Source organism: Geotrypetes seraphini, chromosome 10, assembly GCF_902459505.1.
Source record: "Geotrypetes seraphini chromosome 10, aGeoSer1.1, whole genome shotgun sequence".
Lineage (NCBI taxonomy): Eukaryota > Metazoa > Chordata > Amphibia > Gymnophiona > Dermophiidae > Geotrypetes > Geotrypetes seraphini.
The window spans coordinates 72,302,887-72,318,207 of record NC_047093.1 but is presented as its reverse complement, the minus strand read 5'-3'; the positions used below and the strand labels follow the sequence as shown (position 1 = coordinate 72,318,207).

The 15,321-nt window shown below is 42.1% G+C and overlaps 1 protein-coding gene across 5 annotated transcripts in view; it reads right to left on the bottom strand.

The window, feature by feature from the left end:
- The window catches only part of MAPKAP1 (MAPK associated protein 1), a 479,755-nt gene that overhangs the window by 400,185 nt on the left and 64,249 nt on the right, over nt 1-15,321 (bottom strand). For all 5 annotated transcript variants that reach the window (XR_004540893.1, XM_033961254.1, XM_033961253.1 and 2 more), the window contains one exon: nt 11,012-11,160. Coding sequence is in view for 3 of the 5 variants with exons in the window: in XM_033961254.1 (XP_033817145.1) it covers nt 11,012-11,160 (149 nt within the window). In the remaining 2 variants the exon portion in view is untranslated. The remainder of the gene's footprint in view (nt 1-11,011; nt 11,161-15,321) is intronic.

Sequence of the window (15,321 nt, the reverse complement as noted above, 5' to 3'; positions counted from 1 at the left end):
TGCACATTGGAAATCTTTTAATAAAATGACAACCCATTCTTGTCTGCAATATCAATCTTAAAAAAAAAAACCACCAAAAAGGAAAAACAAGAGAATTGACTTCTTTAGGTAGCTAGTGATGTACAACTAATTATAATTAGGAACTCTCAAATGCTCTCACCACAGGACTAATACAGTATGACATTGCACCTATATCATTTTACTAGCATGCGATCAATTTATATTTGGTTCAAACCTGCATTAGCTGATATCATACTGTAGGTATGCATATCAATACACTGAAGCACTTGAATTACAATGTCCACTAGTAGGATATTAACTGCTTTACTAATACAACCCCGTAATTATGTACTCACAAACACATTAATTCAATCTCTTTCATACTGTTATTTGAATAGGCACTTTAATTTCTAGGTTAAAAAAAGGAGAGATGACTGAACCGCAATTCTATATTAGTCATACAAATGTCATTGACTATCATATTGATGAATTGACTGAGACTGTAAAAAATGATTTGTAATATGCACAATGCAATTTCCTTACATTATAAGTGTCATTTATCGAATACCCACCAAATGCATCAATAAGACAGAAACAACATGAACAGTGGTTTTTCATTAGGTTTCCCATTTCTAATGCATTATGGGAGAGAATTTCTACTTCCTAAAATAGATCTATAAACATCTAAATCAGTTCCCATCTTTTCAGAATGAGCTTCACCACCATCTTTCTGCTAGTCTGTTATTCACATATTTCCTAATTCAGACATTAGATGTTGCTCTAAAATCGTCTTGAATTACACACCTACATCTCAGCCCAATGTTCGCCTTTGTGAACAAAATGTGCAACACTTTTGTTGAATTCTGTGCTTGTGAAATTGGTAACCTCAGAAAAAGGAGGACTGCGTGTTTTCACAAAATTGGCAGTAGCACTGCTTTCCCTGTCCCTTATGTCTCCTAACCACAGCTCTGGAGGATTAAGATACAAAAGGTGAAAGAATTAGCGACTCTCTAGGATTTGACTTGTGCATATTTGAGACAGTTTCCAAATGAAAGATTTTGACTACAAAGAATACACATAATCACATGCAATTCAAGAGCTTTTGGGCCTCTGTTAAAGTCAACTATGCCCAGCCTCAGATTTATACTGGATCCTCTGCCAATGAGAAATCATATTTGGTATTACTATCTCAAAAAGGGCTTATCTACACATATCTGTAACAAAGATAGGACCTGACTCATACTCTGTAGGCTAACTTAAATTTGCTGTGGCAAGACTTTAACCAGTTCATAAATTCAGCCCATGGTCTGGATACATTAAGTCATCACCACAGATTTGGTCTTTCAGTCATCCAATGAAGAAATACTGATATGTTCCCAGAATTCCTTCTTAAACAAACATCGATGACCAATTAGACAACTCAAAGATGGGACCGTTGGAAAGCATTAGTTGAATCTCATTTGAAAACTGCTTGGGTCTGCATTCCTTTAGGCCACTCCATGAGTTAGTACACAGAACTCAGCCTCCAACCAAGCATACCCTAGATTCAAGACTATTCAGACACTCTTAAGTCCTAATACCCTGCTTGAAAAAACTTAATATATTATCAGTTAAATTACAATATTTTTTATTCCTTTTGAACATGAGAATTGCTCTCCTAGGGTCCTTAATATTTTGATTTCAGTGGAGAAAACTCAATGAGAAAATCACTCTGTTGATGTGAACTCAGACTAAGAGCTAAAAACCCCAAATACTTCCCTATACTTCAGTCATACCACCACATTTAATTATGCTCAAAATTACTTACTTAGCCCAACTCAATAGTAATAAGGAATACAGTGGAATCTTGGTTTACGAGCATAATTCGTTCCAGAAGCATGCTCGTAAACTAAACTGCTCGTATATCAAAGCAAGTTTCCCCATAGGAAGTAAAGGAAACTCGCTTGATACGTTCCATCTCCTCCACCCCCCCCCCTCCCGAGGCTACTGGCGCTGCTCCATCACCCCATCCCCGTTCAAACCGGCATCGCCCGCCCCGCCCGCGAATGCCCCCCTCCTCCCCCCGAGAACCGTATCACAACCCCATACTGGAAGCAGCATCCGTCCACTTGCCCTCCCAAATAAGCTCCTTACCCCATCTGCTGCTTGCCGGTGCCAGTTAAGGAAAGATCCCACCTCTTGCCTGGGCTGGGCTTTGAGAGAATGAGAGCCAGAAGGCCTTGAGAATGCGCAGATGCTCAAGGCCCAGCCCATGCAAGAGGCGGGATCTTTCCTTAACTGGCACAGCACGCAGCTGATGGGGTAAGGAGCTTGTTTGAGTGGGCGGGCGGATGCCGCTTCCAGCACGGGGGTGCGATGCCGGTTCTCGGGGGGGGGGGAAGCATTCACGGGCGGGGGGATGCGATGCTGGTTAGAGAAGGGGGGTGCTCGTTTATCGGGACATGCTCGTTTTGCGAGTTAAGGTTTGCAAAACACTCGCAAATGGCGGTTCCACTGTACAAACATTTTAAGAAGGGTCGGGAGCAGAACCACAGAAGACAAATGCAAATAGGAATGAAAGTGTGGTAAAACCTGATTGATTTTCAGAGGATTGTGTTTGTGAGGAGCTAGCTAAACTAAAGGTGGACAAAGCGAAGGGGCCAGATGATGTACATCCGAGGGTACTGAAGGAACTTAGGGAAGTTCCAGTCTCCATTTGCTAACATTTTCAATACTTCTCTAGGGTCAGGAGTGGTATTGGAGGACTAGATAAGAGTGGATGTGGTAGCTCTCCACAAAAATGGTAAGGAAGTATGGAACTACAGGCCGGCAAGTCTGTCTTCTTTGGTAAGCAGATTAATGGAAACACTTTTAAAACAGAGGATTCTGGAATCCAGTGGATTACCGCATAGTTTCTCAACACACAGTATATGTACCCTTAGGGGTATGCGGCACTGCACAGGTCTCCCATCCCCATTCCTCCTAAAGCCGCCACTGCCAGGGATCCCATGCCCTCCTTCCTGCCCGCCACCACTACTGCCGGGGATCCCATGCCTTCCTTCCTGCCCGCCCCCCTCTCCGAAGCCGACCCGGAAGGCTTCCCTCTGATATAAGAGCTGAAGTCGGAGGGAAGCCTTCCGAGTCAGCGGGGAATCCCAGTTACCTCCTTCCAGGTGGGCTGCTCCTTCTGCCTTCAGCGGCACTTGTAGCAGGGATGCGCGGCTCTTGCACGCAGCTGATCTGGAAGCCTCCTCTCTGACTAGAGAATGACACGGGCACAAATTTTTCCCCATCCCCAAGGGAACTCATTTTCCTGTTCCTGCCCAGTTCATGCAAGCTCTGTCCTCATCTGCACAAGCCTCAAATACTTTAAAATCATAAGTGTTCGAGTCTTGTACAGTTAAGATAGAGCTTACAGGAATAGGGCAGGGACAGGGACAGCTACAAAACTCGCGGGGACGGGAAGGGGAAACTGAGTTCCTGTGGGGACGGGGACAAATTTGCTCACATCACTGCAACAAGTGCCGCTGAAGGCAGGAAGGAGCAGTCCAACTGGACAGCCCTGAAGGAAGTGACTGCGGCCCTGGAGTGAGCAAGTAAGGGAAAGAGGAGACATGATCTAGAACAAAGGGAGAAAGGGAAGGGGAAGAAGTGCATTGGGACATGGAAGAGGCACTATTTTGGGTCAAAGGCTGGAAGGGGGACAAGAACTTGGGACACATAAGGAAGGGAGGGGCAGCGTGGTAGTCATTGGGGATTCCCTGCTGAGGGGCACCGAGGGACCAATTTGCAGACCAGATATGCAATCAAGAGAGGTTTGCTGTCTGCCAGGAGCCAGGATCCGAGATGTAACCGCCTGCCTAGACAGACTTATCAAGCCACATGACCACTTCCCCATGCTTCTCATCCACGTTGGAACGAACGACACTGCCAGGAACACCACGGAGAACATATCTGTAGACTTTGGAGCCCTGGGTGAGAAGTTGAGGAGGATGGAAGCGCAGGTGGTCTTCTCCTCGATCCTCCCAGTGAGAGGCAAGGGGAGAGCCAGGGAGGATTGTATCCAGAGGACAAATGACTGGCTGCACGGATGGTGCAGGGAGATGAACTTCGGATTCCTGAACCATGGAGAGGCGCTGCAAGGACTACAGGGACCTGACAGACTTCACCTGACCAGAAGGGGAAAGAACGTCTTTGGACACCGACTAGCCCGTCTTCTTCGTAGGGCTTTAAACTAGGTAAGTTGGGGGAGGGTACCCACTCACGTGCTGGCGCAAGTAACCAACTTGGCGAGGTAAGTTGCCAATCCATTTCCGAGTCAGAGGTAAGTACACACATTGCAAACAGTATTATAGGAGTCCAATTAGCTCAAGCAGGAATATCTACACAGAGACATAGCAAACATAAGGTATGGAGGGCTATGTACGTTAATGCCCACAGTTTGGGCAATAAGATTCTGGAATTAGAGACGAAAATGAGGAACATTGACCTAGATGTGGTGGCGATATCCGAGACTTGGTTCACAGACTCCCATGGGTGGGATATGGCTATACCAGGATACAACTTACTTCGGTGGGACAGAGAGGGCAAAATGGGAGGAGGGGTAGCACTATACACTAAAGAGGACATCAAAGTTACCAAAATCGCAGATGTCAAGTACACCGGGGAATCCCTCTGGGTGAATTTGGCTAGGGGGAAGGACAAATGCCTGTATCTTGGTGTAGTATACAGACCTCAAAGACAACAGGAGGACATGGATATAGAATTAGTCAAAGACATTGCGTGGAGACACAGTATTGTTAGGAGACTTCAATATGCCTGATGTGGATTGGAACAATCTTTCCGCTATGACCAGCGGCAGCAGGAAGTTATTAACCTCTATAAAGGGAGCGAGACTCAGACAAATGGTATTAGAAAGTGTCACAGAGGTCTCGGTAGGCGTTACGTTGGCCTCCAGTGACCACAACATGATATGGTTCAACCTTAGAAAAGGTTTCACTAAGTCAAGCACATCAACCAAGGTCCTCAACTTTAAGGGCACAAACTTTGAAAGCATGGGAGATTTCGTCCATCGGGCACTGCAAAATCATGCCGAAACAGATAATGTAAAGGTAATGTGGTCAACTCTGAAATCAACCTTACACGAAGCAACCAACCGCTACGTCAAATCAATAAGTAAACAGCGAAGAAACAATAGACCACAGTGGTTCTCTGCGGAGATTTCAGACCTCATAAAAAAGAAGAAAAGAGCGTTCATCCTCTACAAACAATCAGGGAAGTGAGAATCCAAGGAAAACTATCTGGCAAAGTCAAAAGCGGTCAAAACGGCAGTCAGGGAGGCCGAACTCCGAATGGAGGAGAACCTTGCGAAGAACATCAAGAAGGGCGATAAATCCTTCTTCCGGTATTATTAGTGACAGAAAAAGAAACACAGATAAGATAGTACGCCTTAGGAAACCCGACGGGAACTATGTAGAATCAGACTCCGACAAAGCCAAACTTGGGCCATTAGTGTGGGCAGACTATATGGGCCGTGGCCCTTTTCTGCCGTCATGTTCTATGTTTCTATGAACTTAGGACACAAGGGAGGGAGGAAGGGGGGGGCACTAACTTGGGACATATGAGGGAGGGAATAGAAAGGGAGAATTGTTGGGCATGAGTGTGTGAGTGAGCAGGAAAGAGATGGTGCACATGGGGAAAAGAAGAAAGGAAAATTGAGCATAGAGAGAGAGGGGCGAGGTAGAGATGCATGGGGAATAGAAGGATGAGAGGGAGAAATGTTGGATGTGGTGGTGGAGAGGGAACAGAGGGACAGATTGAAGGGGATGGAGGGAAAGATGTGGCATGGTGCTGGAGAGGGGTGATAGAAGGAAAAATGGGCATGGGGCTGGTGGGCAGTAGTGAAAAATGCTGTATATGATCCGGGGGATGAGAGAGGGAGAAATGTTGGATGTGGCAGTAGAGGGAGTGGAAGAAATGCACCCAGGATCTCTCTCTCTTTCCCCACTCCCTTTGCAGCAAGGGAGGGAATAAGAGAAAGACAGACAGTGAAAGAGAGGGAGACATGTTGCCAATAGGGGTGGAGGAGAGAGGATGAAAAGTTGGACTCATGAAGGAACAGAGAGAGATGTTGGTTGGGGAAGGGAATGAGGTCTAAAGGAGGGAAAGTGTGTAGGAGGCAGAAATAAATAAATACTGGATGCACAGTCAGAAGGAAGTGCAACCAGAGACTCATGAAATCACCAGACAACAAAGGTAGGAGAATGATTTTACTTTCAATTTAGTGATTGAAATGTGTCAGTTTTGAGAATTTATATCTTCTGTCTATATTTTACACTATATTTTTCTATAGTTGTTACTGAGGTACAATTACATATTTTAAAGTCATCTGCTTGTGCAGGGGTACTCGGTTGATATTTGTTAGACTTATTGGGTACTTGGCTTGAAGTTGAGAAACTCTGGACTACAGGACCCGAGGCAACATGGATTCAACAGAGGCAGGTCTTGTCACACAAATCTGGTTAATTCTGACTGGGTGACCAGGGAATTGGATGGAGGGAGTACACTAGATGTGGTATATTTAGATTTTAGCAAAACCTTTGACAGTGTTCCACACAGATGTCTAATAAATAAACTGAGTATCCTCAGTATGAGCCCGAAAGTGATGGAGCGGATCAGGAACTGGTTGAGTGGAAGGCGTGTGATGTATTTGTTCCCTAAATAATGATTTTTCTTCATGATTACACGGTTTTCTAACTTTGTTCACCACATAGAACTTACAAGATTATGCAGTATAGAAGTTATCTGTTTTGTTATGTGTGATAGTAAGTGATGATCTTAAGGTGGCCAAACAGGTTGAAAAGATGGTGGAGACAAAGACTGTCTGAATTCAAGAAAGTGTGGGATAGGTACATGGAATCTCGTAGGGAGAGGAAAAAATAGTGGATGCTGCGGATGGGCCGATTGGATGGGCCATTTGGCCTTAATCTGCCATCATGTTTCTAAGAACAGTGATCTATCAATTAAAGGAAAATAAACACAGTACTATACAGGAATTACAGAAAGCTTATAAAAATTAAAGGTTAACAAAATGTTTGATCCTATTTGCATACTTTAAAGGTAAACAAAATGTTTGATCCTATTTGCATACTTTAAAGGTAAGTTTATAATGTACCTACTTTATAGAACAGTACGCTTATGTGCCAAATTGGGTGCTATTCTATAAACAGGCCTCCTGATAGTCAGTGCTATTTAACCAGCCAGGATTGGTTCCTGACTGGTTAAATAGCACTTATCCGACTAAGTACTAATATTCAGTGCAAGATGGCTGCTGAATATTAGCATTTAGTGGCTAGCCCAGTCACTGGCTAAATCAAAAGCCACTTAGTGCCAATATTCATTGGCTGACTAGCTAAGTTTAACAGCCAGTCAGACCTGCATAAATAGCAGGTCTATCTTTGGCCGCTATAACTTAGCTGGCCAGTTGATCAATTTCAGCTTAACAGGCTGTGTTTCTAGCATCCAAAAAAAATGTGTAAATTCAGTGTCAGCCCAGCATTGAATTTCCAGGTTCGCTGTCAACTGAAGCAGATAGTTGAGCTGCTTCCCATGGTCTGACTATTGGGTCCTATATGCCTAGATCACCTAGTGCACAAATGGGGGGGGGGAAGAATGGAGCATGGGTGTGAAAAACAATGCATCTACAAGCTCTCTTTGACGTTTCACTCTCTACTCAGGCCTAGATTCTCAAAAATTTGCGTTAAAAACCGGCAGGCCGCTGTCACCGCAGTTATAGTAGCGATTTAAAAAAGCAAGTCATTCTCCAAAAAACACTCATGCAGATGAGGTTGGCGGAGAGTAGCGAAGATTCTCTAAATTTGCATGTACTCTTCGCTGGTGAAAGCAATGGGCACATGCACAGAATGCAAAAAAAAAAAAAACAACAAAAAACCCTAAAAACAACACAACAACAAATCAAGCCCCGAAGTCAAGCAACCCTCCACCCAACAGCGGGAGAAATGCCCACTCTCTCTTGCCACCAAGCAATGCCCCTCGACAGCAGAAGAGATATCCACTCGCTCCCAAGCAACACCCCTCCCCCATCCATCACATCCTCGGCAGCAGGAGATGCGCCCACTCTCTCCTGCCACCAAGCAACACCCCCCTGACAGCGGGAGAGATGCCCACTCTCTCCCGCCGCAATGAAACCCCCCTCCCCCAAACCCCACCTTCTCCCCCTTTCCTTACTTAGATGGTTGGCTGGAAAGATACCTACTCCCTCCAGCCAGCAGGCTCGCCTCTCCAAAATGGCTGGGGAGGGACATGAGGCTGTGATTGTCCCAGATTGTTTAAGGTCTCTCCTATGGGTGGGGCCTTAGGTGTCTGGGCCAATCAGAGCCTTAGGCTCCTCCCCGGTGCATCTGAGAAGGAGCTTGAGGCTTTGATTGGCCCAGGTTAAGGGCCCTCCTGGTTCTACCACTGCGATGATGGACCGAAGGGTTTCCATTCAGAACTGGGGAACTCTCAGGGCAGTGTTGACATATTTGAGATCCAGGATGGGCCTCCATTCCTCCGAGCCTTTCTTGGGCACAACAAAGTATATGGAGTATCTGCCGGAGCCCAAGTTTTCTGGAGGGACTGGTTCTATCGCCTGAATATCTAGCAACCTTCGCAACATTGCCTGGACTATGTCGGTCTTCTCTGGTCAGCCTGCCGGGGGTCTCCTAGGGCTCTGTGACTAGGTCATGTCTGGGTGCCAAGGAAAAGATACGGGTTGAGTCCAGACCCCGCTCAGAAGATAATACTGGGAGGATGGGGCTTTAGTTCTCATAGTGATCCCTATTGCACTGGAAATTTATTTATTTTTTAATAAGATTGGCCAGTATAGTCAGAGCTTGCAGGAACAGGGTCAAACTTTGTCCCCCACATCATTCTCTACTGATAACATCAAGGGCATATTAAATCAACAACTGTAGAGGTAATTTCTTAAACTTTGCAATTAGGCTACCAGAGATCCCAGAAATACCAAACAAGCAACAAGGTCACCAGTTTCCAACAATTGCACAACCAAGACCACAAAAGCCACCTTTCTAAAGATGCAGATGCAGAAGCACTCCCATCATTCAATAAAATACTTTTACTAAGCTGCAGTAACACATGCATACATTTTCTATAGCTTAAAATGGCTTATGCTCAGGCATCCTGCAATAGGTTCCAAATCCACACAAGTACCAAGCATTAAAAAAGATTTTTACATTTGTTGCAAGAGGCATTGTCTGTGGGCAAAGAATGGGTGTTCTTGCTCTACTCAGTGCAGCTACATTACCGCATGCCAACTAGTTAGCTCTGGATTACTGTGTGAGCCCCTTACTGCCTACATAAGTGTTAGTAAGTGTTCATATGGCAATTCTTTTTAATGGCCATACTCGAACGGCAACATTAGCCATGAATAGAAAAAACAGAAAATCAGTAATTTTCTGGCTGTAGTAAAAATGCCTTAGTGCTTGGGAAAAACACATGTAAGGGCGCACTAAGGCCATGCTTTACCACAGCTTAGTAAAAGGACCTCTAAATTTGAGCACTGTGAAGAGGAGTCTCTGCTGCAGGTTACAGACACACAATGGGATAAATTCTCAGAATGTGGTCAAATTTTAGGTGCTGGGATGATGCTTATTAAGCACAAATTGTGTAATGGGATTTGTGTGCACAATTGCTGTTATAGAATACTCACAAATCTTGAATGTAAACAAGGACAAAATCAACAAAATAACAAAATTCCAGTGATCTAGAATATGCCAATATGGGGTGTCAGATTGACCAATTGAAGTAAAAATACCTCAAAGGTCTGTCAATTCTTCATTCATCCCCTATATCTTTATCAAAGTGATATTTTTTGTGCTTTTTTTTACGTTCATTTTTTATATATACTTTTATACTTAAATGCAAATTTCAACTGTTCCATATAAATTATGCAGTAAAAGGTAACTTAGCTTCTTTCAATTAGTTATTTAAATCATGTTGTGTTGGATATACTTTCTCCAGCGTTCAAATAGAGCGCTCCCCTCTGCCAACGCATTTCGCCAATCTTTAACAAGGCATGGGGCACTGTATCATTAAATGTTCCTAACTATTGTGACAAGTGGTATCCGAAAGAAGCGGTATCTTTCGGATACCGCTTGTCACAATAGTTAGGAACATTTAATGATATAGTGCCCCATGCCTTGATAAAGATCGGCGAAACGCATTGGCAGAGGGGAGCGCTCTATTTGAACGCTGGAGAAAGTATATCCAACACAACATGATTTAAATAACTAATTGAAAGAAGCTAAGTTACCTTTTACTACATAATTTATATGGAACAGTTGAAATTTGCATTTAAGTATAAAAGTATATATAAAAAATGAACGTAAAAAAAAGCACAAAAAATATCACTTTGATAAAGATATAGGGGATGAATGAAGAATTGACAGACCTTTGAGGTATTTTTACTTCAATTGGTCAATCTGACACCCCATATTGGCATATTCTAGATCACTGGAATTTTGTTATTTTGTTATAGAATACTAGCATAAGTCTGCATTTATGTGGCTAACTCTAGGCAGTTAAGTATGTAAATGTTAGTATACCATAACCTGTGCGTATAAATGCCTGTCAGACTCCAACATGCCTGTGCACTGGGCGGTTATACACATAATTGCTAATTGGTGCCAATTAACATCAAGGCCAATTATAACCTACTACTTCTCATTCACCAACTATCAGCTCATTATTAACGTTCCGTCTGCAGCTTACCTTATTCTGCTCACACGTTATAAATTTGCACGCTAGTTGCAAATTTGGGCACTCAACTTTCTAGAATTGGGAGGAATGTATGTTGGACCTCTGAACCATGAAAACAGCAGACAGGTATCAATGGAACTGTTTCTGCTTATTGAGTCACAGAATGATATCACAGCTTACAGATATTTCACAGTAGAGTCCGTATGGATATGTTTCTAGATTTTATAGCATTCTATGTTTATTTTAAAGTTACCTTGCCATCAAATTTTGAGTACTCGTTAAAAGGGTTGTTCAGCTGCAGCGGACACTGCTCAAGGCGCAACGACAGTACTGACTGCTTCCCAGTGATTAAAGTCTTGACTTTGAAGTTCTTTTTCTCAAACAGTGAGCTCAGCTCCTCAACTATGACACAAAAACAGATGAAAAATGAGTCTATTATGGACAGTACATCCTAACCTGCCGTCACACACAAAAAAACAACAACTTTAGAATATTATTCCTGGCAACAAGTAACAATCAATTAGAACACAAAATAAAACAAAAAATAGGGAGAGACGACAGACACAAATGCACCATGAACCGAGCGTTACATAAAGGATTAAAATTAGAATATGGCGCCCAAATTTTGGCACTAAAAAAAAATCCACATGGAGTGCTATTCTGTAAACATTACTCTGAGTTGCATGCTATTTACAGAATAACCAGGAGCCACACCAAACTTTGGGCGTAAGGCTTTACTTCAACTGACACCTGGTGTGATTCCTGGCACTAAGTTAGAATTTGGGGATCCATACCTATGATACTATGCACATCTTTAGGGAAAGCCCTGACCTACCCATGCCCCTTCCATGTCCATGCCCCCTTTTTAGCTGCGCACAGATCTTTATAGAATAGCATTTAGCAAGATATTCATGCAAATTATAATTGGAGCCAATTAACTGCAACAATTGGTTAATGCCCAATTACTGCTAGTTAACTCAATTAAGATGCATGTGCAATTTGGGCATGAATTTAGGAGATTCTGCCTTGTTTGGATTGTTAGCCACTTACAAAGATAAAAGAGAGATTGTGTACGGAGGATGCCAGCAGGACCATTTTTTGGATACACATTAACTTCTGCCCTGTAGGATTCCAGCTAAGTTTTAACAAAGGATTGGCTCAGATCTACTTTTCCCCTTTCCCATTTTTAACTCCCCAGCCCCACCCCCTCATATTCCCCATTTCTAATCTAGTCATCACAGTTACTATGTTAGGCCATAGGATATAGACTGTGGTTTAAAGCTGACAAAACTGGATCCAGTCACTCAACAGGGTTGCACCAGTCCTGAGTTTACCCTTCCATAGACACACACACACACTAACTTACCTTGCTTTTCTTAGTGAACACAAAGAAGAAATCAAAACAAGTCATTCCATGCCATGGGCTAAATGCAGGACAGGATCTACACAGTACATTATGGCTTATATGGTGCTAGCTGGACACCCTGCTTATAGCTCCTTCTAATACCCAGTGTATGTGCAACCTGCCAAGGCTCCCATTGTGAGCATTCCATGTGGTTTTTGCAGCACAGATTGGCCAGAGGCAGAATCAAGGCTTCTGTATCAAACCTGTGTCTCCAGCTGATGTTTAAAACTACATTAGTCTCAATTATAAATTGGGAACAAAATCTGGCTACTGTCCATTGACTGGACAATTTGTTGCAATGCCTATAATTTTCTTGGATCACTGTAAAATGATTTTGTATTGTAAATACAAAAAATTCTGCCAAACAGGATATTCCCAAATTTTGGATGAGATCTGGGATTACGATTTTTATCTCTCAGATCCAAAAACAGCATATCTGCTGCTGTTGGGAAAATTGTTAAATAACAATAGAGTTCCTATGGGCTTCGGGAGCTATGCAGAGCTCCTTGCACTAATAACTGCTATCGCGGTTTAGTAAAAGGGGGGCAAAAGAAAATAAAGTTGGCAAAAATAAAGATAAAGTTGGCAAAAGAAAATAAAGTTATCTTTTCATAATAACCATACTCTTTCATCAAACACATTTCTCACATTTCAGGAAATTAATTGCCAGTTTTCTACACAGGTAGAATATTTCTTTACGATTAAATCTCATAACTATTCAGTTTTCTGTTGTGTTGTTTACCTTTTAAAGGCTCGTGAAACATCTCTCTTAACAGATTTCTTTATCAATTATGGTTCATTCAGAAGGGCCCCTGCATTTCTTTAGATAGTCTGCTACCTAGGAAATTGTTTACATCAATTTCTGACTTTTACCGAATTAATAAAAGGAAAAAAAAAATAATAATAAAAATACACACAGGAAATTTATATAATTAGCTCAGCTGTGACAAATTTAAGTCTGTTGTGTATACTAATGCAGCAGACTTGCAATTATGCCTCATTCGAAAAGAAAAGATGTTGTCCAAGCTGTGTCTTCTCCAGCCCAGACATCATCACCTACCCAGCTTATGCTTGATCACTTCGCTGCCAGGCCTGCACCGTGTCCGGCAGATATGAGAGGCCAACTAGATGAACCCGCAGGGACAGAAGGCATCAATTCAATTTTAGTCCGACAGGAAGGCATGTCCCAGAAATTGAATGTCGAAAGATTGTGGAGCACTTGTGAGCTACAGTACTCCTTTCTGCAGTCTCGTTGATGGAAATTTGAACAATCTTGAAGAAGCAGGATGTTACCAGTGGAAAAGTCTTCAGCGGAAATAACCCAGATAGCCAGTAAGATTGAAACTTTGTCAAGAAATATGGATATGGTGAGAACAGAATGCTTGGCCCAAGTTAGGCAAGTTCATAATGAAGTAGATACAATTAAAGAATTAGTTGCTGAAATTGTGAAAGATAAGTTGATTGTTCATCGGAAGATAGAGCAGTTTGAAAATTATACTAGACGACTTAGGGCTCCTTTTATCAAGCCGCGCTAAACCGCCGGATGTGATAGCCGCTACTACCTCATCTTGAGCAGGCGGTAGTTTTTGGCCAGCGCAGGGGTTAGTGCGTGATGAAAAGTTGCGCGCGTTAACCCCGCTAGCGCGACTTGATAAAAGGAGCCCTTTAATCTTTGGCTATTGAACTTTCCTAAATCTGCTCTATTAACTCCTAAGGATTTCTTTGAAAAGTTTTTAATGGAAAATCTAATGCTGCAAAAACAAACCATTCCTCCGATTAATAACATTGTCTACTTATCTCAATTACCATGGAAACAACAAATAATTACGTCAAATAACAATCAACTTTTATCTCAGGAACCAAAATTTATGGGAAATGTTTCAGATGTCTCAGATTTATTGGAACTATCTTTATCTGAAGTAGAGGAGAGAGCTACCCTCATAATGTCATTGATGTTTGAACAAGACTTAAACGCAATTATGAAACTATACTTTCGTAATAGCCAAAAACAATTTTGTGGACAAAAGATTTAGATCTATCCTGATTTGGCAAAGGTGACTCAAGAAAGAAAGAGAGAATTTCTATCAATGAGAGGATTGTAAGAAACTTGGTAGTTCATTCTTGCTATCTTATCCATGTAAATGAATGGTTCACTACCTAGGGAATGAATATGTTGGTGTTTATGTTCCAGCCCAATTAAGATCCTTCATAGATCTCAAAAATATATCTGAGATAAAAGCTTTGACATTATGTATTAGGTCCAAGGAAGTCAAATAAATAACCTATTTACTGTAATTTTTATTCATTTTCTCCTGTTTGGGGGACCCGTCCTCCAGATTCTGGTGGTCTAAGAAGGAGTTCTTTACAAAAATGGTTTTTTAAAAATTTCGTTTGAATTGTATATCCCCAGAGTTTTGTATGCTTTGATAAGTTTAGACTCTGTTTTTCTGTAGATAAGTTGATTGCTTGTTGTATAATTGCAAATTATATAAATACATTTTAAAAATGTATCTTAGACTGAGTGTCATGTACTCCCAAATAATAGGTGTAATCCTCATCTCCCAGGTAAATATGATACCATGGATCTACCAGACCCCATCCCGAAAAAAGGGCTCTTAGTTGTTTCCTGTCATCATGGCCATACTGTACCCTTGCTGTGGAATTATCCAAAGAGGGGTCCATAGTCAGATCGAAATCTCTACCTAGTATGAAATGACCCTCCACTTAAAAAAAATCGAAGCAATGTTTCCAGTTCCATATAACAATACTTCTGTTCAGAGTTTGGAGTGTAAGCTCTTCCTTAATTATCTCCTTCACCATAGGTGAAGGGAATGTTCAATAATTATTCCCACTCCATTCATTTTGGTACCCAGTCTATTAGATAGCAAATAGATATAGGGAAATTTCCTATGCTGTAACAGGTGTTTATGTGCAAGTTTAAAGTGGGTTTCCTGAATAAAACCCGCTCCCATATGTAAACGCTCCTCTTCTTTAAAGAACAGATGACGCTATCAAGGCAGATTAAGACCATGCACATTAATAGTTAGTTAGTCATTTATTCATTCAATTTTCTATACCGTTCTCCCAAGGGAGCTCAGAACGGTTTTACATGAATTTATTCTGGCACTCAAGCATTTTTCCCTGTCTGTCCTGGTGAG